Source organism: Lagopus muta, chromosome 1 (genome assembly GCF_023343835.1).
Source record: "Lagopus muta isolate bLagMut1 chromosome 1, bLagMut1 primary, whole genome shotgun sequence".
Classification (NCBI taxonomy): Eukaryota; Metazoa; Chordata; class Aves; order Galliformes; family Phasianidae; genus Lagopus; species Lagopus muta.
Window position 1 is genome coordinate 35,963,184 of NC_064433.1, and position 26,093 is coordinate 35,989,276.

The window sequence follows — 26,093 nt, forward strand, 5'->3', positions numbered from 1 at the left end:
CTGTAGATCTCCATACAGATTAAGGAAAACCTGCATGAGATGAAATGACAGGAAAACAGTTTTGCTTTTTCAGTGCCTTGGAAAAATGACTACCTATGCACAAACCTATCTTAAAAACACCCTGTGGGACTTTGGTGGGGGGAAAAAGGCAAAAGCTATTTTTCTCTTACAATCCATAAGATGGTGTTGATCAAAATACAATATAATTTGGTACTGGATAAACACTTAAATGATTTATAATTCTCACAGCTAATTTTCTGTCTTTGTTATAAATTACTTTCTTCTTCCTTGCTTAAGGGATTTAAAGACAATGTCTATCGACAGAGAAGAAAATACTTTGTGGATGTTGCCATGAGCTATAAATAGTAAGTACTGGTATAACTCTTCCCTGGGCTGCTGACTAGTTAGAATTCATGCTCTACTTCATTCTGTAGCAAGAAGTTTTGCAGTAGACAAAGTCATCCTTTAAACTACCACTGGTTCAGCTATGCAAACCTGATGCTTGAAATCCTGTTACATTTTCAGAACAGATACAGACAAGGAAGGAAAGCATTTGAAATACAAGCACTACCCTTTCAGCATTTTATTAATAGCAGATTAAAGTTAAGGAACTGTTATTAATGAAAAACTGATGCACTGCTGAATTGTATGTAGCTAGTGTCCCTGTGTGGTTGCTCTATGCCAAATCATTATTAGCTGTTTGAACCAAAGAAAGTTGTGTTTCTTGTGAGGAGGACTGTTAGACATACCTGGAATAGCACCCAAACAAAAGTGGAGCACTATGCTTCACACAAGGACCATGTTTGTCATAACAGTTTGACTCCTACCATTGCAACAGGATGAATTCTCAAAATTAGTCACAATTAGGACTAAAAATGAAAATGAATGACATCTCTACCTTCAGGTACAGGTAAGAGTCAGGTCCTGAGGATCCTAAGATTTGGTCCAAATCTGGGAAAGCTGTAACTTAACGGTTAACTTACAGTTAGCTGTAGCTATCTGAACAAGGCAGTAATAGAAAATGATTCTTTTCTTTTCATGCTCTTAATATGCTGGATGCTGTAAAATGCCTTTTATGAATGTTGCTACCACGGCTATCAACTTCTCAGAATTCACTGAGTGGATTTCCCTGTAGTTTATGGAACTGGTGTCTATGTATAAGTATGCTGTTTGTGGTTCCGCCTTCTGATCTTTTTCCTTGTCAAATCAGTATTTTCAATTTGCTGCCATGTCTGGAAGTTGGGAAACTTTCTGTGCTACTTAAGAATACCTACCGTGTTGCAATTTTCTTCTCAAGTAAGGATTCAGCTAATTCTAATTAGGCTCTGTTTTGTTTGCCCTCGCTCTCAGCGGAAGGAGCATACTAATTTCATGTTCCTTTCCATTTTCAGATTTTTGCTTTTCTTTTTCTCCTTTGAGATTTCAAAGTATATTGTTTAAAGAATGCAGAGCACAACAGTTATTTTCTCCCTTCATGAAAGGCATATCCTATCAGGAAGCAATTCAGAAAAGCATTTTAGAAGTTTTTTTGGTTCTGCTTTCTTTGTTCTTATTGTAAAGTTAATTCATGAGCTGTAGAAGACTGGAGGTTGGGACAGGAAAACTAAGTCTACTTTGTGACCATGTAATCCTAATTATCTTTCTCCTTCAGTTTTGTTCCATTCCTGTTGTTATGCTGTTACCAATACAGTAGATGTCCAAGCACCAGTGTTTGGTTTTCCTTTCTTCAGCCCCCAGTGGCATTTGTTTGTCTGGGTGCTCATGGCACTCTTACAGCGCACTGATGTTCTGCATGCTGGGACAGGATGGTGGGTGGAAAAGCTTCCCAGGCTCTGGGTTTTGATCCCTTTGTCACTGTAAATCCTAAGCTTAGCCAGTTTTCAGATTACAGTTGAGGCAAGTTTTTTGTTTGCTTACAGCTGATTGATTTTATTTCCCAGTCTCATGCTTGCTGCAGAGTTAGTTATTCTTTCCTAACGTTTGCTGCAGTGTGAAATGTCAAGCAGATACCTGTGGATGAGGGCGTACTGTGTGCTTCTAGACCTCTCTTGGTAAACTAGGACAGTTCTCCTCTTATTAGTAAGGAAAATGGTAGTGTCCTGCATCTCACAGCTGCTAAGCTGTTGGCAATATCTTCCTCGTTTCTCCCCCTCTAAGCTGTCTAAATGCTGGAAAGGTCCTGCTGGCTCACTGAGCAGTGGTTGGTGTTCTGCTAGAAGGATTTATTTCTCTGAAACTGGCAAGAAACAACTTTTCTGAGAAATCTTGCACATTTCCAGAAAAAGAGATAAAAGGAAGGAAAATGCTTTTTCTTCTTTAGATTTTGAAGACTCAGTACCCATTTCTGCAGATTACAAAAGTCAACAAATTTGTAACAGAGGTTATTTGGGGGCAAATCTACTCACAAATACTCCCTCATCCCAGTGATATTTTCAAATGTTGTAAGACATTTCACATTCTTCATGGTAGCAGCTGGAACAGCAAAATGAGATTCTTTGAATGTTTTTAACCAAAAAATGGCTTAGAGGCCACTGACCTTCACAGTTACCTAAAATGTGGCAAAAACTCATTCATATGCCTCAGATCTGCCAACATGACTTTTTTCACCCCTCGGACATGCCATATCCATGGAGCTGTACAGTCGGTCTCTCTCTGGATACATCTGCTCTTAGAGACAGCCCAGCAAGGAGAAAATCAGGAGGAGCCTGCTGCAGCTGAACTATTTCTGCTACCCATGCTGGTGCATTCAGAATTAGTTTAGGTGTCTTAACACTACATTGCAGTGTCATTGCACCTTCTTTTGTGGTCTGAAAGACTACTTATTATTTCTACAAAAAGAATAGGTATGTCAGGAAATGCTGGGAGAGCTTCACGATAGGGTAAAATACAACTTTGGTATAAGGGCTTCTCTTAGAGGCAAATTTAGAGCATTGTCGCGAACCTCTCAGTATTTCTTCCTCATTGAAAGCTGAGGTTGATGCATTGCTAATTTTCGTCCTCCAGTGTTTAAAAAACCCCACAAACTTGGTTCCTTAAAAAAAAAAAGAGATTTGGCCGCAAAAAATTGGCTCAAGGAGATGGCTCTGTCAAAAAGTATTGAGTTGAAAATCCCTGACTGACATTTCCGTTATGAGTTGCTGTTCTGAAGCAGTAGATGTCCTTCTTTGATAGAACATAAAGAGGCCTCAGCTGGGGACAGAGAGAAAAACACTAAGATGTGAACCTAGAGGAGCAGATCCTTGCTGGTGCTAGGTGTTAAAGGGAAAGATGTGCTAATAGAGCACATCAATGAAGATCGACTCTGTGAAATAAATGGACCAAAAAATAAATATTCCTCCCTCCTTCACATAGCTTATATCCTAAAGATAGTGAAAATGTGTTAAACTTGCTAATTAGCCCTTTGAGACTGATTAGAGATTGCAGAAGTGTTGAGAAAATTAAATCTGGAAGAGAAATGCAAGGCTTATAGAGGGGATTCATAATATGAGTTGATAGCTCATGACTGTGGCAAAATGGAAAGACCATTTTAATAAGGGGAAATGAAAATTCAGGTTAGGTTAGCCTTTAATGTCCTTGCAAAGCCAGTTTGCTTGTGGCTGACTAGGCTGTCCTTTGGTGTGATTTATTGGGTGATGAAAGCAAGGTGGGTCATGCTTGTAAGAGGGTGAGAAAAGTGAAAGAATGGCACAATCCACCCTTGAGTCTGGCTACCTCCATCCTGTCAATAAAGAAAGCACTCTTAATAAAGAAAGCAGTATCACCATCATCTTTAAATAAGATCAGTGCTACTAGGCATAAATTCTAATAAGGAATTAATGTTCAGTGAACCTTATTTCAGTGCTAATGAATTAATTGAAACAATTACTATATTATAAACCTCCTAGAGAAGAGTGAACAAGCGTCAGGACCCTGGTTTTCTTTATACTTTTCTAGTCATGTGCTAAATAGAATCTTGATTTTTTTTTCCCACTGGCACTCAGATTTCTTCAGCTTTGCTGGGCCAGTGCTGACCTGTAATGGCAGTATCCATAGTAGATGCTGCATCTAGGGAAAAGGGATGAGGCTCCTGCACAGCTCTGGTAGCCCCAGGTGGGTGGAGTACCAGTCTATGTGTACCTGGTGTGTATGATACGATTTAGAGTAGCTCTGTTATCCTTCCCATGAGCTGGCAGCAGTTTAAGATTGATGGTCTGTGCAGGTGAAGACAGATACTGGATCTGAAGGATTGGCTCCCACAGCAGAACAGACATGGACCAGTGCAGCTTCTGCTGGTGAGCAATGCTTCACCACATGCATTGCAATTCTTGTCGTGTCTGCAAAAGAGTGGCTGAAGGAGAACTAGCAAATTTAATGTATTGGATCCTCAGGGCGTTTTTGACAAGTGTGAGTGTCTCATACAAAGTATCTTTTGACTGACAGATACCTCTATGGATCAGAATACTTTGACATAGTGAAAGGTGAGGGGATTAAATAGTAAGTTTTCAGCAAAGATAAGGGGACAACCACAAACAAATGTAGGGCAGAGGCTCTTCTCTTTGTGCATAGAGAGACTGCTTAACAGCAGTCACATGTGACAAAAGAGCTCGTTCCTTGTTACTTGGCATGGTGAAGACAAGGTTATAAACCAGATGAGAGCCAGGAGGGAAACTCAACTGCTCTAGCAAATACACAGCACTGTAGTTCTGCTGCAGCAGGATTATGCTGTGCACACTGCTGGTGGGACAGCCAAGGCTGTTGTCTGGGTCTGCGGAGGACACTGCAACACTGAGCTGGGAATAGCCATGGTGCCAGCTCTGTGGCTGGGCTGTGGGAAGTAGGGACCTGGAATCCCTCTGCCTAATGTGTGCTCATCAGCAGTCTGAGGGAAGAGAAGGATACCTTAGGAGATGGCAGATGTTGTAGTTGCTTGTAGTAGACTGTGAACGTTAAATCCAGAGAAAGATTATAAAGTTTCTAGAGGGAAGTCATAATGATAGATGAAGATTATGTCATGGGAAATTCCTTAAAGCTAAATGCAAGTCAGTGCAAATTGGAAGGAGCCCCTCACACTCTGTGCTGTCATTCAGTTTTGAATTAGCTGTAACCACTCGAGGCAAATCTTGGATGTGAGAGACAGATCAGCAAGCTCCCTGGGAGGCTCCTGCTCTGCAATTTCTCTGCATCTATGTAAGGTGGAGGAGGCAGAGAAATTGTGCAGAAGAAAAATACTGAGAGATGTATTTAAAGTCTTAGTTTAATTTATTCTGGGCTGTTGGCTCCGAGGCGGGCTTCCTCATCATGTAGTCCTGAATGAACGTGGGGTTCCAAACACACATGCACAGTGGTCTAAATAATAAGTATATGTACCTTGTTGTTTCTATGTGTTTCTGAACATCTAGATAATTGCCTAATCTTCATTTTTAAAATGAGAGCCTGTGAATATTGTGTGTTACAGGGAACAGACAGAGCAATCAACTGATGGTTTTACTGAATGTACAAGTTAAACTGAATTTGGAGCTTCAGCTAACCATTACAAAAGTGGCAGAAAGCAAAGCTATTACTTTGGTATACAAATGCATCAGATAAGAAATCCGTCTTTCTGTTATGTTATGGAAGTCATCTCACTGCATATTAAGAAATGCAGTTCTTATGAAATAAATGTAATACATACAACATAGCATTAGGAAAAAAATCTAAGGAATTCTAAGGATCTAGTCATCACTTTAAAGTAGTTTGTTTTTTTTTTAACAGGCTCTATGTAGTTATAATTATTAAAGTAGCACAGAAATTCTGCCATCCAGAGTCAATATACAATCTGTATTCAAATATACTCTGTAATATCCCTTTTTTTTTTCCCCTCAACAGTGGTCAACCCATTCCCAGAGTGGAGTACACAGCTGAAGAAATTAAAACATGGGGGGTGGTGTTCAGGGAACTCAGCAAACTCTATCCCACCCATGCTTGTCGTGAATATTTAAAGAACTTTCCTCTGCTGACTAAGTACTGTGGATATAGAGAGGATAACGTGCCTCAGCTGGAAGATGTCTCTGTTTTTCTTAAAGGTAAGATTCATGTTTGATTTATCAGTAGGTAATGCTTCTTGAAACACTCCTTTCTGTTAGAATGTAATGCAAAGCACATTGAATAGAAAGGCTCTCAGTGCTATCAGCCAGCTGTGGTTTATCCTTTTCATGGAAGAGGATATGAAGCTGAGATGAGTTAAATAAATAATCACATGCCACATTGGTGTTGTCCTACACAGGGAGAAAAGTCCTTGTGTATGGTGAAAAAGAGCTGAGTTAGCTCTGCTGTTCTCATAATGGAGCATGGGTGTCCTGGTAACCACAGTGTGTGTTCCCACTTATCTAAGCATTTAAGGAAAAAGGAAAATATGAGGCTCTCCAGACCGCTTAAAACCTCATGAGGCTCACAATGATGTATGGAGAAAATCAGTGGGGTTCCATGGATGATCTACAACTTCTGTGGTATTTTTAAATGATCAGGATATCACTTATTTAAGTTTGGAAGTCCTCTGCTTTCTCATCTGTGATGGAAATGTATCCCATGTGGAAGGAGAAGCGACAGACGAGAAGAACCTGTTGGTTTTTAACTCCAGAGCTGCCAAAGTGTTCAGTTAAGATTTTCTTTACTTCCAGGGCTTCTTTCAGACACACATCCTTATGCCTTAATCTTCTTCCTCAGGTGCTCAGGAATTAAAGTACTGTACAGACATGTGTTTAGAAAACAATGTTATGGGCTGTTAGGTGTTATGTAGAGGAAAAAAAGAAAAAGGCTAAGTGTGTTCTCCCAAGCATAGATTTTTAACTAAAAGAAATACAAAATTGATAATGAGTGGCTTACTTTCCCCAGTCCCTGCTTCATCCTTAGCTCTTGTTTGTCAGTAATTGCATTTACTGATAAGTGGCTCATTGATCTTTTGATTTTGATGTGTCCTGGGATTCTCATAGACTGCACTATGATCCCTAAGGAATTAGGCTCTTTTTCCTTAACTAGAAACTCAAAAATTAGCATATTTTTCACAAATATGTTTTTAGACTGAATAGAATGCACTAATATCTGTTGAAGAAATGCTTGGAGCAATATCTTGTAAACACTTGCAAGGAATTAAGAATGAGTTTGGGGGAGAAATGTCCTCTTCAAAGTTATTCAATCTGAAATAATTCTCCACTGGGACTAATCTGTCAACTGAACACTTTGTTAAACATTTAAATGAGGACTTTAGATTTGAAATTCAGTATTTTACTATCACAAAGCAGTATTTATCTGTAAAAAATAAGGGCAGGTTTGGTTTAATCCTATTTTGCTCTGTTTGTTTTCAATACATTTTGCAGATGTCATCCTCTGTTTTGGATAACTTTCTCCTGCTTTGCTGCCAGATGTAAAAATCAGATGCTTTGTGATTTGAGAACATCCCTTATGGCACTTTACCTTCCTTTCTATACAAAGTTATTTAAGCAAACTTTGAAGTACCTCGAGGTGTTTTCATTAAAAATACACTAGCAATGCAAAACAATTCTTGTTCTTAATAGATGAAGATTTTGTGTGGTGACCTTCAGCCATGACTCTCCATGCCATGTTTCTGGTAATTAACTGCAGACCCGTTACTTGTCCTTAGAAATTGATACAGTAATTTATAATATGGTGTTTTATTATCTCCTTCACTTCAGAAAGGTCTGGCTTCACAGTGAGACCGGTTGCTGGATATCTCTCTCCTCGAGACTTTTTAGCTGGCTTAGCATACAGAGTTTTTCACTGTACTCAGTATGTACGACATGGCTCGGATCCTCTCTACACCCCAGAACCGTAAGTTGCTTCATTTGCTTTCGTGGTGAAAAAATGTGCTTGTAGGATTCTTAAAAGACCCAAGTGAACTAGGCAAGGTTGAAAAGAAGAACCGTGTCACAAAATGTAGCTACCCTGTCAGTGATAAAGCCCTTCATGCTGAAGAATCTGAATTTGATTAGGAGTTTTCTCATGGACTCTTTACAAAGGTCTTAAATAGCTGTGTTATTTATCTAGTGGATCAAAAAATCTACCTGTATTATTTTGTAGTGGAAGATGGAGCTTTCAAATATGTATTTTGAAAAAGTGACTACAGTTCGACTTTTTCTGGTGGACAGCTAAAGAAAGAAGCTTGAAAGGGAAGCCCTGAATCTCTTGAAAAAATTTGCTTTTGGAATTATAGTTTGGTTGTCTTGTATCTCCATTTATCTTTTTGGGGCCAGACTCTGCAGCTGAGCTTTGTACTGTGCCTATGAAACAGGCAAAGCAAATCATGAGGCACAGTTCTTTCACCCAGAGAGGGTGTTATGTATGAAGTTTGTTACAGAGAACATTATTAGGAAGAAGATGAACATCAATTATGACTCTCATGGAACAACACTGCAGCTTTTTTGGAACAGAATATTATGCGTTGAGATGAAATATTCTAGCTGTTGATCTCTTGATGAAAATGTGGAAGGAAAAAAAGATTGAAGTGATTTTGATTGTTGCGTTACACGTGTTGTGCTCTGTGCAGTACTAACATGCCAGCTAGTATGGAGGCAGTTTCACCAAAAGCATCAGCTAATCTTGCAAACCACAGGAATGGTATTTATGTAGTGAATCACTTACCAGAAAGCTACCATGAAATTGCAGCATTGATTATTCAGCTCATGCTACTTTCTGTAAAATGTGGCAGAAATAAAGGGTTCATGTGTATGTATTCAGCTTCACTCATGTGAACATTTGGACCCATGCCTAACTTTGATTTCCTGAATAGAGTGCTGAAACCATGGAATAGTACTTTTTTTTGATGTAAAAGGATTAATGGAACTGCATAGTAAGCTGCATCTAAAAATGCTCTAACGTTATTCTGGACAGAGTCAGCAGGTGGTGCTGTACCATGCATATCCACTCATCTTTTCAGTGTGTGAACAGAGCAGAGTATCTGCTGAGGTACCGTGAGGCTAGTTTTGTGTGCATGTTTGTGTTGGGTAAGAGGTGCTGGTCTCTGAATTAATGCATTCACTTCTGTAATCTCTGTAATTAGGACTTTAATTTTTTAAAGTTTTAAGGTAACCCAGAAAGAGTGCCTTGTATGTATGGTGCTGGACCTCCTCTGGTCTGCCTGAGAACATCTGTAGGTATTTCAAAAAAATAAATTACACTTAGGAAATACTAGGCATTGCACCAAATATTTTCTTTACTGTTTGCAACACCTGCCAATATTCAGCAGTACTCAGATTTTTATTAACCTCATATATAATTAGGAGTGGGCTTTCATCTATTGATAGGGGATTCAGGTATATAACTCTAAGTGGAACATCATCCAGGAAACAAGCAAGTGTGCCTGTATTCTTGCTAATGTTCTCACGTTCATTGATTTGTATATTTGTGACCTGTATGGTTTTCAGGATACTGCTTACTTTCAGAATTACTCTGTATCATACTAAAACCTTAGTAATTACACCTACTTTCTGTAACCTTTCTGGTTGTGGCATCTGGAAAGTCAGTGTCTTATGACTTATTTATCACTTATTAAAATAGAATTAATAATTTTGTTCCCTGTTTGGGCTGAGCTTAAAAATTCAAGTTTTGGTCTTAACAGCTCTAAATATGATTAATAGAGGAAGGAAGTTGTCACGCCGTAATTATGTTGCTTTCTTTCTGCAGACCTGCTTGTTCTGAAACTATTTAAAATGTTGCACTGACTCTGTAGGAAAATTTTGAAAATCCCTTTCATATTGTGTGTGATTTCTTTTCATAAAATGGAGCACATAGTAATTGTTATTGGAAATGTAGAGTGAAATTCTGGCTTTGTTGAAATCAATGGCAAAACTAAACTGACTTGAGGAAGGACAGCTCTTCATCTTCTGCTGCAGCTGCAATGCCCTGAGATGTACTAGTTGATATATGGGACCATAATGAGGTTTGTTGCAGGTCCATGGCTTGGTGAATGTTGCATTTCAATGATATAAACCTGCTGAAAAGACTCCTTTTGACTTCAGTGGGCTTTCCATCAGATTTAACACCCAGGATATAGAGCTAGATACAAATTAGAGAGTTCATTTGGTTTGATCTGTATCACTACTATACGCATTTTAAAACATTTCTTCCTCAGTTTCATTATGTTCCTACTACGTTCACAGAGTTATATAGATTTCCTCTGCTCTGCTAATTTACTTCAAGAAAAATCTTTTGCTGTGAAAAGCGCAATACAAAAATCTTATTTTCTCTGAGCGATGTGTGGGAATAAATTAAAGGAACTTAATTATTTTCTGAATAAAACAAAACAAAAGAATCAAACCTTGGTAGTTAAGCAAAGAATTATGTTGTTTAGGCTATCTATAAAGGACCAGACTGGCAGGGAAATCTAGCAGACTCCAGTGACAATCTCAAATGCTGGCTCATGGTTCTTCCTGGAAGGTGTGGGCTTTTGTGGTGTTTTTCTGTTACTGTTTAGTTTTTTGTTTTTTCCCCGTGCTCTTTGGTTTCAAGCTTCCTTTTTTTTATAACTACTCAGTTAAAACAATAGTTTTAATGGAAAAATCTACAAACTGAAGGCAGAAGAGAAGTATTTTCTGCCTCTGCATTTTCCTCCTCTTACCAGCAGAAAGACAAGTTTATAGGGCCAGGCTAGCCTTTGTCTGTTCTCTTTTTGTGTGATGGTGGAAGTAACATAAAGAGCCTATACCCCATTGCAGAACTAGGAAAAACACATCTTTGCTCACTTGTTTCTGGGAGCTGCAACTTCTGCACAGGAAAATAGAGATGTAGATACTCACTCAGGTTCCACAAGCATTGCAGAATCCTTCCTGGAGCCAAGAACTTGAAGCCAGTCCTGCTTATTTTTCTTTGTTCTCCTTATTTGAACTACTGGTATGAAGTTGCCTTAAATAGATCTGGTGAAGTGTTCGGCAGTCTGTGTTGATTTCTTCAGTGTGGATAGGAAGTGGAATTACAAGCTCTGGACTTCCAGGGAGTGTGTTTGTGGCCCCTTTCTGCACTGAAGGTAATGGCTAGAGAAATCAGACTCCTCCAGGGGAATTGTTTGGCACTGGTAATTCTCTCAGTGTATCCATCATACAGCAAACTCCATTTTTCTGCAGTTCTTTGTGTTATTAGTGAGCTAAACCTTGCAGGAGATGACAAGAAATTGTTGTGACTGAAACTAAATTAGTAAAAAAGGGTCATTACCCTTTGATTATCTGCCCAAGTGATGCAAACCATCTCCTGAACAAAGAGATACCATGCAGAGCAAGCCAATTTTTCAAGTCTGAACTCTAATGAGGAAAGGAATACTGTCTAAGCTACAGGTCTTGTGGTAGGAAACTTTGATCATCTTTCACGTCTCAGAGCACCACCAAGCGAAAGGGTATGGAGGCAAGGAAAGAAAAGCCTTCTTGTCAGCTGTTTTGAAGAAAAACAGAGAAAGCAGGAATCCCTTGTGTTCTAGAAGGGCATGCTGTGATGTAGAAAAAAGGGAGAAAAGATCTTACTTTGAGAAAGAAACACAAACTTTGCCAGAGAATGAGAGAGGAAAACAAAAAAGCAAACAATTTTCTTTAGCTAAGTAACTAAGTCTGATACTGTTCCTGGCCAGCTGTACATATCATACATGTTCCTTAGCTGTTGAATAGAGAGATAAGAACACCAGTAAAGGTAAGCATACAATCATAGAAGATCCTGATTTGGAGGGCACTGATAAGGATCATCGAAAGCAACTCCTGGCTGCACACAGGATCACGCAAAAATCAAATCCTTATGTCAGCAGTGTTGTCCAAATGCTTCTTGCACTTTGTTGCCTTGATGCTGTGACCACTGCCCTGGGCTGCCTGTTCCATGGCCTGACTACCCTCTAGTGAAGATCATTCTCCTAATCCCCAGCCTGACCTTCCCCTGACAAAGCTCCATGCTGTTCCCTCTGTTCCTGGTGCTGTTACCAGAGAGCAGAGCTCAGCGCTGCCCTTCTGCTCCCCTCAGGAGGAGCTGTAGGCCACCACGGATCCTCCCTTCAGCCTCCTCTTTTTCAGGCAGTACACTCAGTTGGTATTACTGCAACTGAATCTCTAGTCAGTGTCTATGGAACATGTGCTCATGTGTCATGAGCGTTTGCTTATGTCCCCCGCATCTTTTGGAAATACTTATGCCTGGGAAAGAAGAGAAATGAGATTTGGTAATTATTCTGGATGATGGAATGAATTACTTAAATGTGAACTCAGTTCTAACTTGTTGTGCGCAGCTTCAGAGCTGTATTCATCTCACCAGAAAGCGCGAATGTAACATGAGCAAATGTTGGTAAGCAATGAGTGAGACCATCTGAGCGGAGAAGATGGCCTGCAATACCCGAACTGCATTTGTGATAGGCTGTTGCTGAGGCAAACTAGGAATGCCAGAAGTGCTATGGTAATGCTCGTTTGCACACATTCAGAAGGTAGTGTCTATCTAGGCACAGTTGGCACAGAATTTATGGTAAGAAATAGCGAATACGAATCGGAAACTCTAAATTATATATAGCGTTGTTTTTGTGATTTATCTGAAGTGTCAGGTTCTGTGTCTTTTAGAACAAAAATAGCTTATAAAAGACAAATAGGATGATCTTGGATAGAAAGCAAATATCTTGATGTTTTCTCCCTGCCTTTAAAACATTTGTTTACAGCTTAAAAGAAAAAAACAAGAGAAATGTCTTTGAAGAGACAAAAGCAAAGGAAATGTCAGATCTGATTTTTTAAAGTGAACTTTACTACCAAGTCCATTATTTTCTGTGAACAAATGCACCAAAACTTTCAGAATTGTTTGAGAGCTTTTGTAGATGATACATGTGCACTTTTGTGTGTTTGGTTAGCAGTTTTTTGTAGACTTATATTTGCACTTTGTTGTGACTAATAATGCACTTACAGGTGTAGACAGTAGTTCTTTTTGAAACAAGACAGGTTATCTGCTTTTTTCTGAAACCTGTCTGGTAAGAACTGGACTTCATAATAAAAGTAACCACTGATTACAATAGGAAGTCAGGGCAAATGTGTAGTTAGGCACACCAGATAACTTTGTAATTATTGTGCTAAATTTCTACAGGTAAGCTGCGAAACGTTTGGTTGTGGAGCTGTACTGGGATGTGGAAAGGGGAATGGAGAAGAGGAAGAGTTCGGGTTTTGAACTTGATTTGTGTGGATAGAATTGCTGTGAACTGTATTGTAAGACAAGCAATTTGCTCTTCATGGAACTAAGCCTGAAAGACAGCAGTGATTGTACCTTCCAGTTAGTCTGTAAACGATGGGGAAATCATGGAAAAAGTGGTGCTAATCCATTTAATAGAAATAAACTCTATGTAGATATAAACTCTATGTAGATATAAATAAACTTTATGTAGAACTGTGCACAGGGAAGAACCGTAATGTAAAAAATATGTTTTGTGATGAGACGTTTTGAGTAGAGGTCTGACCAAGATGGTGTATGTTAAATTGATTATGGAATTACTATAGCATTTATTCCTGTAATGGCTTTCTTCTCATTCCCATTCCTCTAGGGATACATGCCATGAACTTTTGGGACATGTGCCTCTACTTGCTGATCCTAAGTTTGCCCAGTTTTCGCAAGAGATAGGACTCGCTTCTTTGGGAGCATCTGATGAAGATGTTCAGAAATTAGCCACCGTGAGTTAAATCGTTCTGTAGCATGCTCTCTCTTACCTGTCATCCTTTTTGATTAATGAAGTGACATGCATTGTTTTTACCAGAGCTGGTTCAAATTATGAGTGACTGTGCTGTGACAATCACAGAGCTTTAGGTCTTTTTCCATTGTTTTTATTAGGAGCAAAGCTAAACATGCTAATGCTCGGGTAATCAGTTTTATTATTTATCTGGAATAACAATCCAGTTCCAAGGGTTCACTGAAATGGATTTTGTTTGCTTTAAGGTACTGAAAATAAGTAAGTAAGGTAATTTTTGGGGAAAAAAAAAAATAGAAGAAAATATTTTGGTGCGCGCTCTCAGCTCTGCTTTGTTAGTCCCTCCACAGGTGGCCACTTTGGCTCTTAGCATTGCTGTTCCTGCATTCACTTATCAGTCTTGCAGATGCTCACTGCATTGTAGTGTGTGATGGATTTTAAAATGATTTTACATCCTTACTACTGTTTCTGTTGAAGAGTATGTAGTTACTAAGCCAAGATTAAGCAGCAGTAGATCTAGACTGTGGTCAACTGCCTCAGCCAGTGGCTGTGAGCTGAATTTTGTATTTCATCAATTTAACTGGACACTATTACAAGCAGATTCAATAAAAGCTCTATTAAACTATCATAGTTTTGATACACTGTCTTAGCAGTGTCTTAGAGTCTGCTGAAAAAGGAGTTTGTACCTGTTTTTTTTTTTTTTTTCTTTTTTTCTTTTTTTCTCCTGTAGCCTTCCAGAAGAGGCCAGCAAATTTATATAATCAGACAGCTCCACTCTCTGCTTAGACAGGCTTGATGTTTTGCTCCTGGCCTCTTCCTCTCACACATTTCAGAATATGTTCTTTGCTTTTATAATGGCTACCTGCTGAGAAGAAACTGTTGTTTGTAGGGAGGACTCAAGAAAGCTGTGTGTTTGCAAATTTGCTAGGAATGGACTTGGTAGGAAGCAGAGCTACCTTGTCATGACCTGCATCCTCAAGAAGAACTAGCTAACTGGCTATTTCTGTGGGTATTCTGAGGAAAATAGTATGTCCAAGTCTTTCCCCCCATAATAACCTTAGGTGACATGGACATGGACCTGTTGCAGCGTACAAGGTTGAGACTAATCTGTTTGGGAGAGATATTAATATAAAATGACCTCTGAATATTATATAAATGCTTTTACTCTTCCCCCTCACAGAAATTCAGTTATGACTGACTATGTCATCTGAACAATGAACTGCTCCCGAATCACAAAGCCAAAAATAAAAGAAGACAGTTGAATCACTTTTCCTTATCATACTGAGAATTTGATATCTGAGTCAAAGTTGATTTCTCCTCCCATGCTGGAAATAGCTCTTTCAGGTGGAAGAGACATTTAGAAAAGAGCCTTATGGTAACCCAGGTGTTGTTATTTTTTTGTGGATTCACAATGAAGAGCTATTCTCCCCTGAGGCAGGTGCTTGACAAATACAGAGATGTAACTTGCCCTAAAATTTGCAATGTAAACAAAGTCAGTTTGAGAGCAAGTAGAAAGAACATCTCTCAGTGGAGAGGGTAAGGAGGCCAAGAAATGCATTCAGTTGGGCACCAAATGTCACTTGATGTGCTATTAACTGACTTTTGCAATATTCTGTTCCATTTCCAACCTAGATTTAAAAAAAAAAAAACAAAAAAAAAACACAGAATCAACAAAAACCAGATGCAGCAAGCTGAAAAATGCCAGCCAAGAGTCTTAATGCAGAAAAGCAATGCAGGTTCCAGCTAGGCAACTTCAAAGTAAATACAGAAACAAATGAATGGAGAGAGAACATGCATATTAATGAGCTTGAAGCAATATGCCCAAAGCTAGCTTGCCATTATCATGACCTGTTTCAAAAGATAGTGACATTAACAGCTGAGCCCTTACAGGGAGGACAATGGCTCTGGAAGAGAAGAAAATGCCTCTTAGGAATTCAGACTAGAAAGGGAAGAATTATTACAGGTGATTTCCTAATCTTCCGCTCCATTCTGCTCTCAAAAGCCACTGTGTATCTGCCTTGATAGATCTGCTCTTTGTGTATGATCAGTCTTGAGCTACAAAGGAAATGTGTGGGTGGCTTTGTCTCTGTAGATCTGACATGGTTCATGGAGAGCAAGCAGGAGTCTTGTCCCTGGGCAGGCCAGGATAATTTGGTACATGGCAATCAGTCACTTCTGTGCAGTGCCTCTGAGGGCAGGGATTAAATGGGGGAGCATTGCAGAGGTCAGCCGGAGGGAGAACACCTGTAGGGGAAGAGGGCTGAAAATAGAGGGATTGGAGAGTACCCCATCCCCTTGCTGAAGTCTGTTGGTCAGATTGGAGCAAGAGGGTTGGAATGGCTGCTGCTCCTTTTCAAACTTAAGCTCTCTTGCCTTGAAAAATGGAGTAGTGAAAGATCCTAAAAACTGTATTTGCAGTAGTTTTTAAGAGATGCTGTTCCACTTACAGTGTTTTAGGGGAGTAAAGAAAGAAAAACAAGTGATTGAGAGACAGATTACTGAAACAAGGCAAAATATTTCCACAATTCGCTTTTTTTTTCACTTGTCCTGTGGTACAATGCAGTTACTAGCTGAGGAAATGCAGTATTGACTTTGTATGTCTGGGTGCTAATTACAATCATCATAACTAATGTCTTGTGCTACTCTGTGTGACGTTCTAAAAAATGGTTTTGAGTTGATTTTTCAAGTGTGCCTGGTCTTTCTGTTTATTTTAGTACTGTGTGAAAACAGTCTGTCTTTTCTACTTAGCTCTCAAACTGTAAGCTGAAGGGTGGGATTGACATGAGGTGTTGCAATTAATTTATATAATATATAATTTATAACACATTTAATAGCACATAACATAAGGTTTTGTCAGGAAAATTGTACAAAAAATATACCTCAGTTTATATTCTGATATGACTTTGTAATTTGTGGACTTGGGAGCTGGAGAGCAGCTGTCTTTGTGAAGCTGCAAGTTGATAAGCAGGATTCTTTCTTTTTTACTGATGGCAGGAATGACTCCCACTCCTGTTGGGTTCTTCCAGCACAGTTCAAGCTGCCTTCTGCAAGGGAGCGAGGGGAGTATGTGTATGTACAATTCAATCACCACCAGTCAGTTTGCTCCACTCAGAAAAGAATCAGTTAGCACAGTGTCTGTGGTCTGTATGCACTTTATCACCAAATCTTTCCATCCAAGAATTTGACAATTAGGGATTAATTAGTCCCAGCAAGTTTTTTTTCCAAAAATTTCTTGCTGGAAGGTGCACTTAAACCTTCAGTTCTGCAGAACTGAAAAAAGATTGGCACCTTTTCATTTTTCTTGACAACGTTTTTCCTGGTATTTTAATAGCATGAGGCTATTGTTTTGTCTGCCTTTATGTGAAAAAAAAAAAAGCCACCAACCCCACAATAGTGAATTGAATCATAATCTGATGGAACTGTGAGAAATTGTGTGATGAGGTCTTGAAAATGTGTTTCAGGCTTATTATAAATCTAAATGTTTTTTGTTGCCTGGATAATGACTGAGGCCAATTGTATATTTCTACAGATGAATTTCATTTGTCTGTGTATGTATCACATACTAAATGTTTTACATACATATACTAGGATTAAAAAAAAAAAAATTGCTCAGAACTGCCTATCTGGGAGAAATTGATGGTAATTCGTGTGAACTCATTTGCCTGTTTTCCTCAAAGGTCTACGCTGCCCAGTTCTCTTGTCTTCATTCTAGTTCTTTTCCCATACTGAACGGCTGGCATATGATTCAGGACAATTACACATTGTTTACTGAGGTCATAAACAGAATGGAAGAAACGAGCATTGCAGACAAAGGGTGGGTTGCATGTGGTAACTTTGAGTAGATATCTTGAAGGAGAGGACAAATTGTTGTGATCTCATCTTCAAAGCAACAGATAACATTTCCCAGAGGTACTATCACTAGTGCTAGGCCATAAGTACAGCTTGTGAGTTGGGTAACTGTCTTCCTCCATAAGGAAACAAATGGAGCAGAGAAGAAAACTACAGAAGTGCAAGAGATTTTGAACATTCTTAATATACATCTGAAAAATTAAGGTTTCTTGAATATTCCTCATTTATATAGCAAAATGACAGGCAACAATCTACCACTGCTCTAAGTCTGCAGTCAGCTCCCCTGCTGAAGCCATTCTGCCACATAAAAATAATTTTGTACTGGCCACCTAAAACCTACTATCATAGCTGAAGAGCTATGGCATTCACTGAACATTCTGAAGTTCAACGTTCAAACATTTTTCTTTATCCCAAATAGTATGCTGTATTGTGTGACAAATGCCAGGAGTGAGCAGAGCATGTAACCTAAGTCCAGGGGTGACATAATAGAGTTTCTTGTAAAAGAGATGCTTCTGTCTGTGCCTGCTGTTTATTAATAGAAGAGCTGCAGCATGAATTACTGAGAGTGAATATGATGTGAGAACTGCTTGAGTAAATTTTAACAGACTTAAGAGAGTCATGAAATGACTCTTGACTGGGGTGCATGTCACTTAGAGAAGATGAACCTGTTCCCAGTGTAAAAGGTAGGACATAAAGTATATATGAAGGAGCCAGACATTGTCCTGCCAGACAGCATGAGACTAGAAATACTGATATCCTTATTGTTCATCATTTGGGAGGTAAAAGCACGTGGCTAGGGCTGTATCTGCTCCTGATTTTCACCAGGCAAAGATTCCTATATGTATATATTGGAAATTGCCTGAAAGCAAAATCTGAAGTGATACAAGAAGCAGAGAACAAGGGTGATGGAACGTTGTTGTCTTCTCAGCTGTTGCAAAGTCATACAAATCTGTTTGAATCAGGAGAATTGGATTGCCCTTCTTTGATAGGTGAGGTATTGCCTAGCTCACAGACTGCAGCTCTAAAGCAAACTCTAATCTCTGGTTTTTCTCTGTATAATGTTCTGAAGGTATTAATAACAGATAATGGTCCCCAGATTTTAAGGACCTGTTCCAACATTTCTTGATAAAATAATTGAAGTGCTGATATCAAGTCTGTCCTCCAGCATGTTAACCATATAGGTGAGCACAAAGGTGAGCGAAAAAGACAGTACAGTACATATATCACTGAACCATATTAAGGGAGAGAAAAAACTCTAGATTCCAAGGATCAATATTTAATATTTTAGAGTACTGCACTGTTCCCTTGCAGTGCATTTTCATTGTCATCACACAGGAGATTCATGGCACGAGAACAAAATCTCAGCAGCAATGCCTAACTAGCTTTATATCTCAAAAACAAAAGACTGTACTACATAAAAATAAGCCAGCGCTTCAGAGAAGTTACTACAGGGAGAATGTGAAGAGTTCTGTTGATGAAATGGGAGCAGACACTCAACATCTTCTGTGGGAATTGTGTTTGTGGAAGTCTTTGTTCTGGGTTTGGACAGTCTGTTGCCAGGTTTGGATCTGTAGGAACTGCTGTACTGGTTAGCCCATGTGGCTGGTACATTGACCCCAAGGGGAACCCTGCACAGCTGCTCTGGAAGAGGGTAAGAACAAGATGAGCATGCCTGATTTTTTTTTCCAAAAGTATCCTGGTTTCTGACCACTCAAACTCAAGACTCTTAAGGCAGATGTGGATGTAATGTATTTAATTATCTGGAGCAGATATCTGTTCATTGACAGCCTTCTGTCCTTGAAGACGTGTAAATTTTTAGTACCTATCGTATCTTCTGCAGAGGGCTCTGTATCTCAGCTCTTCACTGTCCGATGAACTGTCTCATTTGGTTGTTTCTATTCTGATTCCTAGTTTTTGTTGTTGTTCGCATGTCGTTCTTTATTTGGAAAGAGAATAATCAGTCATAGCTAAACTCTTTCTCTGTGCCCCCATGACTTCACAGGATTGCATCATTCTTTGTCTCCTTTTTTAGATTGAAAAGCACTAGTTTATATATTTATTCATCATTAGGAAGATGCTCTGTAACTTTGTGCATGTGTTTCTTCCCTGAACCTTTTTCACTTTCCAGCTGGAACTGGAAAAGAAAATGAGAGAGGATGTCTTTACTGTCAGACTGGGGAACAGGGTAAATGAGCAGTTCCAACTCTAAAGTGACTTTTAGTTAAGAGTAGCACTGCAGAGTTGAGCTAGTTTTGAATGTGTTCCCTGCAGAAGTGGGAGTCTGTATTTCGAAGACTTTCTGTATGTCAAGAAAAGTGGACCTGATGCTGTATAGCTGGCATGGTCTACTGCTTGAGGAGGGGACAAATGAGCTGTATCCAGGTGCAGGAGGGGAGCAGGATTCAATAGATCCATCTTTATCAACCGGCATCACTGTTCAAGTTTGTGAGTTCCTGCAGTTTCTGATCAGCAGAAGGTACAAAAAGGTGATTCTGCTGCTACACGTTCTGTGAGGGAGTGGGAGAAGTAATTTAGGTGGTGGTAAAATCATATTGCCAACCAGAGCTGCGAAGGTGGGGAGCTGGACTCTCTTTTGTTTGTTTTTAATTTGTGAAGGGTGGTATAAAATACTGGCTTGCAAAACATTTAATACACAAAGTTCCTATTTTTATCTAGTTTCTAGGCAAAGTAGGTAATCACAGGATGAGTTACATCTGGAAATGAAACATTTCATGCTTCGTATGGGGCCATTGAAATTAAGAACAGTAAGGAGAGTTCATCTGCTGTTAGGAGGTGATACAGAATGCATTCTAGCAGCTGCTTGGGTTGGTGAGGTCTTTGTGTGAGAATCTCAGGTTGCCCTGCCAGACCAAATTTTTCACCCACAAGTAACTGGAAATGATGTTGTTTAATAATATGTTTGTGTACTTGGGCCCAACCCTGTAATAAGGAAGCCAGATGGAAGAGAGGACCACTTTGACTTAATTGGGAGCAGGGAAGCAATTAAAAATTGTTGTGGAAATAATATGAATCCTTGTAGACAGGATGCAGTTTATGAAGATCAAGCCCTAAGCACTTAAAAGCGCTGAAGAGAAGGCTGCTAATAAAATAACACACTACAGCAAGACACTGGATTTGTTTTTATTTCTTGTAAGATTATGCTTCCAAAGTGGTTAGATCATGATCTGCGAGGTTACTGAGCTGCAAATGCAAATTTACATGCACAAAAGTAATATGTTTTGACATATAGGTTAACAAGAGAATGGTGCAAATTTCACACAGCAGTGGCTTGCTAATTACATTTGTTTATTTTCAGAAGCAACTTCATTTTCATTAAGAAAATGCAGATTCTGCAATGGTGATAGCTCAGCAGCTCACAGAGAATGTGTGCTCTGCTGCAACAGTAATGAAAGTGACTGAACAGCTCAGGAAGAATTTGTAGAATGTAGGAATGCACACAACACAAATAGCAAACATTTACCGTCTCAGTGTTGCATCCACTTGAGATATGTTGAGGAATAGGTGGAAGCAATCTATGAATTTTGATAAGGTTTTTTGCATATTTTTCTCTTTTGACCTCGTTGAAAATATATCAACAAAAGGGTATAAAGTGTCTTTTATAGACCATATGTAACCGGGACAAATTGTTGTTTCCAGTGTGCAAAGGTTGCACACAAGTGTTTTGGGTAATAACTACTAACAAAGCACATAACTTATAGGAATAAATATTTAAAGAAAATGGGCAAGAAACAACAAACATTAGAGGAAAGGTTCAGAGTATGTTGCTGCTCTTTTGGGCTCTCCCTGTGCTTTCACCTATATTTTGAAGGAAGGAGATAAACCTGGAATCTGTGTAGATGTCATTCATACTGAGATTGCTATGCTGATTTTTCTTTGCTTATAGCACATAAACATGGGAAACTCATTTGTAAAAATGTATTCCTGTAGTGTTCAAAGCTGTGAAAATTTCGTGCTAGTAAGGCTTTATTTGTACACCACACTACTTCCTGTAATAGATCAAGTATTCCCAGAGGTGTATATAGCCGTCAAAGCAAATTAACAACCTAAATTTTATAATGCTTGTTGCTTTTTCTATTGCATTTGTTTCCATACTTAAATCAGTAAGGTTCTGTAGCAGAGTGGTTGGCACGTCATCTGCTCTAGAGATCCTCCAGCTGGAGGGTCCTCCCACAGCAGCACATAGGTTTGTGTAGAAGTGAAGGAGTCCAGCACGTGGCAACTCATTTTGCCACTTTGGGCTCAGGGAATGTCTGCTGCAAGTGCACAGGCGGGGAAGTTAGTGTTACCCTCAAGTTCCATGGAGCCCAAGCAGCTGGAGATGCCATGGAAAAACATCTAGGTGTCTGCACATGGGGAAGGCCCTGCTGAGTTGTACTGGGAACAGCGCTGTCAGAGCAGAATCACAGAATCACAGAACTGTAGGGGTTGGAAGGGACCTCCAGAGATCATCGAGTCCAACCCCCCTGCCAAAGCAGGTTCCCTACACCAGGTGATGTACCAGCAGCTACGTGTTTATCTGGCTGTGATGTGTAATGCTGTTGGGGTGAGGCAGCTGCAGGTTTTCTTAGCTCAAGCATTGTAGCTCCCTGCTGTACTGCAGAGTGCAACCATTGCTGCAGCCCTGCACACCCAGCCCTCCTCTTGTGGATTGGTGGGAACATCTGGAGAAAAAAGGTAACGAGCAGTGTCCTCAAATCATACACTCGTCTTCTGCTTGTCTGGGACATTTCAGTAAATGATTTTGCTTGCAGAAGGAAAATTATGCTTATTATCTACTATGTATAACCCAAATGCCATCATCTTATGGAAAGTCTAAAAATTTTTGTTCATGCAGAGCTGAAAAGATCCCGCTTTAATATTCACAACTGTGCTAATCTGAATTGTTTTAAATACAGGCTGAAGGACTGAGCATACTACATGCATTCGGTCTAGTTCTCTCATCCAGCATTTTCCTGAGTATTTTCTTTGTATGCTCAGATAAAAGTATGAAAGTAAGATAAAATACGTCTGGTATCCATAAAGAGCTAAGTCTGCCTAGGGCTCAATTACTTAGTGCTACAGCTTTTGAAGTGGTTCTTACGTCTGTCGTCACCTTACTACCAAATGCCATCAGAGTGCTGCATAGAATATGGTTTCATAAATCTTTCATTGAGATATTTTTGGATGATCTGCCATAATGTTTCTGTAAGTATAGCAAAATTATATATTCATAGGGCCAGTCCTGACACCACAGAAAGCCAAGGGTACATTTGCCATTACTTTCAAACACTTTGGGTCTGTGGGCTACCTTTGCTTCCATGTGTACATTCTCCTATTAAAGTCAGTATGTGTACATTTGTGTGAACAAAGTCAGGATTTATTGGTGTTAAACTATGTTAGTATTTTACTTGGCAAAAACTGTTATTTAGGACTATTGTTTTCTGCAGGGAAAGATTCTATTCCAGAGAGCCTTTGATTTTGCAGTCATGCGTGTCTGTGTCAAAATCAAATGCATGTAGTATTGCATGCCACAATTTCCCTTAGCTGCTTTTTAGGGCTGAGGGGCCAGGGGGCCTTGGGATGCAATTGTGTAAAGGGATTTTTTAATTATTATTATTTGTTGATGATTTTAGAAAATTAAAGGAAATACTCCAAATGTCAGAGCATTGTTGATTGGAAAAAAAAAAAAAAAAAAAAAGCCTGCAGAGAAAGGCCTGGTGTCTGATAAATGACACTATGACTACTATGTGGCTAACAGTGTCATAGGCAAAATGAGCAGAGCAGTAATGTGGCAGTGCCTGTAGGCACAGTCTGAATGCCCCCTACTCCAATATATCTTCTTCAGTTCTTAGGTTCAGCCTTGTCTTCAAATTTTGCTTTTCTGTTGACAAAGATCATTTTTTGACAAGATGATTTTGCTTCAGTTTACATCTGTAAGCTTTGTATTTTTTGTGCATTGTAGAGAACTTTCTGCAGATTATGGCATTTATAGAATATGGTATCTGCTAACAGTGCTAGATAAAACAGTTTGATCACAGAGCTTTTAAAAGAAATGCTGAAAAGAGTGGGTGCTCCAAGATTATCTTCTTTTTTTCCCTCCCATAAAACATACTGCTCTTTATCTAAAAGCTTTTCTTCCTTCTCTTGAAGAAGTAGGCCATAATTGGTACAAATATATAAATTCTATCCATTTTCATATAGAAAACTTACAGTTTAACAGCACACTTTCAATTTCTAGTATGTAAAAAGCTTTATAGAATGACTTCTTCCACTCTCAAGAAACATATTAACTTATGAGCAGATCCATGTAATGTATCTGCAGTGAATTTAGAACCTACATGAGAGCAGAAATCTTGCCAATCAGTGAGAGCCTGGCCATTCTGATCATTTCTAGAGTGAGTTTTGCATCTGTTAAGTCACTTCTAGACCAGAGCCACTGTAAATTGCTTGGACTTTTGTCTGTACAGGGAAAAGCTGCAATCTGCGCTCACAAATGCTTGCTTAATATACCATTTTTCCACTTTACTGAATACATATTCATGTAATTTGCTATGTGTTTACAGACTTCTGGCAGGTAACCCGGTGTTGACTCACTTGACTAATCTGTAGTTATGACAAATTCTTTCTACATGCCCTCACTGCCAAAATATCAGTGAGAGACAAGGAGATGCTCAGCTGTACTTGACAAAGATTTTGTTTGAGGCTGTGAAAGCCATCTTCAGTTTGGATATATTTTTAGTGTCAAAATTAATAGATATTTAAAATTCCCTGAGTTATTTCTCTTCTTTGATCTGTCTGTCAGCTTGACATGAATAGAACTTGCACCACTTTTGTGCTGATGCCTACTATCTTTTTTTTTTTTTCTTTTTTTTTTCCTTATTGCAAGGCAGGTTAAGCAAATGCATTAAGAGCCAAAAAAGCTTTTGGGAGTCCCCTTGCATTTATGTGATGAAAAGAACATTGAGTTTAAATGCAGTGTTGCTGTTAGAAACTGTGATGTTTGAAAACAAGCCTTAGCTATCTGGTTATTAAATCAGTTTTCAGAAATAGATGCAAGAATTTAAATATTTATTTTAGGCATAGAAAATTAGTGTGGGCGCTGTTATTTTTGGAATGAAGACTTTTTTTTTTTCTTTCTCCTTAAAAACAAACATTTGCAGGGATACGACTGCCAAGAAATAGTGCATTTTTTTCTTGAAATGAAAATATGGTAAAAGCATTGCCAATTGTCACTGCCTCTTCAGTGCCTTTCTTCACTTACAGTTTCAGAGCTTGCGCAAGTTCTGAGATCCTTCTGGAGCTGTGATTTCTCTTCTTTGACAGAAACTTCAGGACTTCAGCTGCTGACCTCATACCCCTCCTCAATTAAAATGTCTGAGGAGGCTTTCTTTAAGCAGCATCACAACTCTAGGCCTTTTCTGCTGAGTCTCCTTCTCAGTAGGCTTCTTAGGTAGTGTAATATTTTATTGTTGGAGGGAGTGGAACAGTGCCGGATCAGTGCTAATGTTCCCAAGGTAGTTGTGAGAAACAGGTCTTAGGGGCTGGGCTAGGCTTTTATGGAGATATTTGCGCTGACTGTCAGATGAGGAAGTGTGTCTGAAGGTTCTGAAGGTGTTCTTGTCTCTCCTCTGGATGTTTTTCTAAACAGTGCAGCTCAGAATTGTGGCAACAGTCCTAGGGTTGGTAACTCTTCGTAAAATGATGATGTTAGCAGACGAAAGACGACTCAGTGACCTCTTGTAGTGTATTTGTTCCAAATAGTGCTCTTACTTGGGTCATGCCAACTTGTCACTTTTTGAGTTCCTGGCTCTTTTGCTAAAGCAGTGGTGCAGTACAAGGTGCAGTATAAGCCAGAATGCTGAGGGAGCACTTCCCTTCTGCCGACCCGTGCTGTATTGCACATGCAAGTAATATTCTTACTTTAGTAGGTTTTGTTAATGCAAAGTCTTCATTTGAAACAGTAGATCTGGAGAACAGGAACGTCAGTGTGTAACGACAGGCTCTGTTTGCAGACTGTGAATCCTTAGAGATCATGGAGGATTAGGTTGGGTCACATGAAACAGCACAGTTTGAAGACTCTGGGTGGACAGCTGTGACATATGTTTACTTAGCTTGTTTTTCCCCCCTTTTCTTTGTAATTTGACATTCAGAGGACCTTATCTCTTGGAGTCCCAGCAAACAAGTCAAATGACCTGTCCATGCCTCTTGAGCTAACTGTGTGAAAGGGCTGGAAAGCTGAAATTTGGAGCAACAGCTTGAAAAGAAATGAGAAAATACACACTTCAGCTAGTGTAGGAAGCACTGAACATGAATTCATGTTACACATTGTAAAATAAATTGGAAAGGAAATGGTTCATTATTGCACATCATTTGTTCTTAATAACTCCATATGAGATTAACAAACCTTAAAACTCCAGGTTTTAGAAGTTCTTCAAGATAAGAGTTAAATGAAAGGAAATGGGAAATAGGAAGGGTAAAGCATTAGGGCTTCAGTGCTTTATATTTAACCAATGATCTCGGCAACAGTTCATAGTTTCAGTGGTTTCATCTCCTTAGCTGCATATTGAGCCCCAGCACTATTGGTTAATACATTGAA

General features: G+C 39.2%; 1 protein-coding gene across 2 annotated transcripts in view; it reads left to right on the top strand.

Moving 5' to 3' along the window:
* TPH2 (tryptophan hydroxylase 2) overlaps positions 1–26,093 on the top strand; it is a 53,567-nt gene that overhangs the window by 9,924 nt on the left and 17,550 nt on the right. For both annotated transcript variants that reach the window (XM_048941177.1, XM_048941168.1), the window contains exons 5-8: positions 298–365; positions 5,845–6,041; positions 7,668–7,803; positions 13,508–13,634. In XM_048941177.1, the coding sequence (XP_048797134.1) occupies positions 298–365; positions 5,845–6,041; positions 7,668–7,803; positions 13,508–13,634 (528 nt within the window). The remainder of the gene's footprint in view (positions 1–297; positions 366–5,844; positions 6,042–7,667; positions 7,804–13,507; positions 13,635–26,093) is intronic.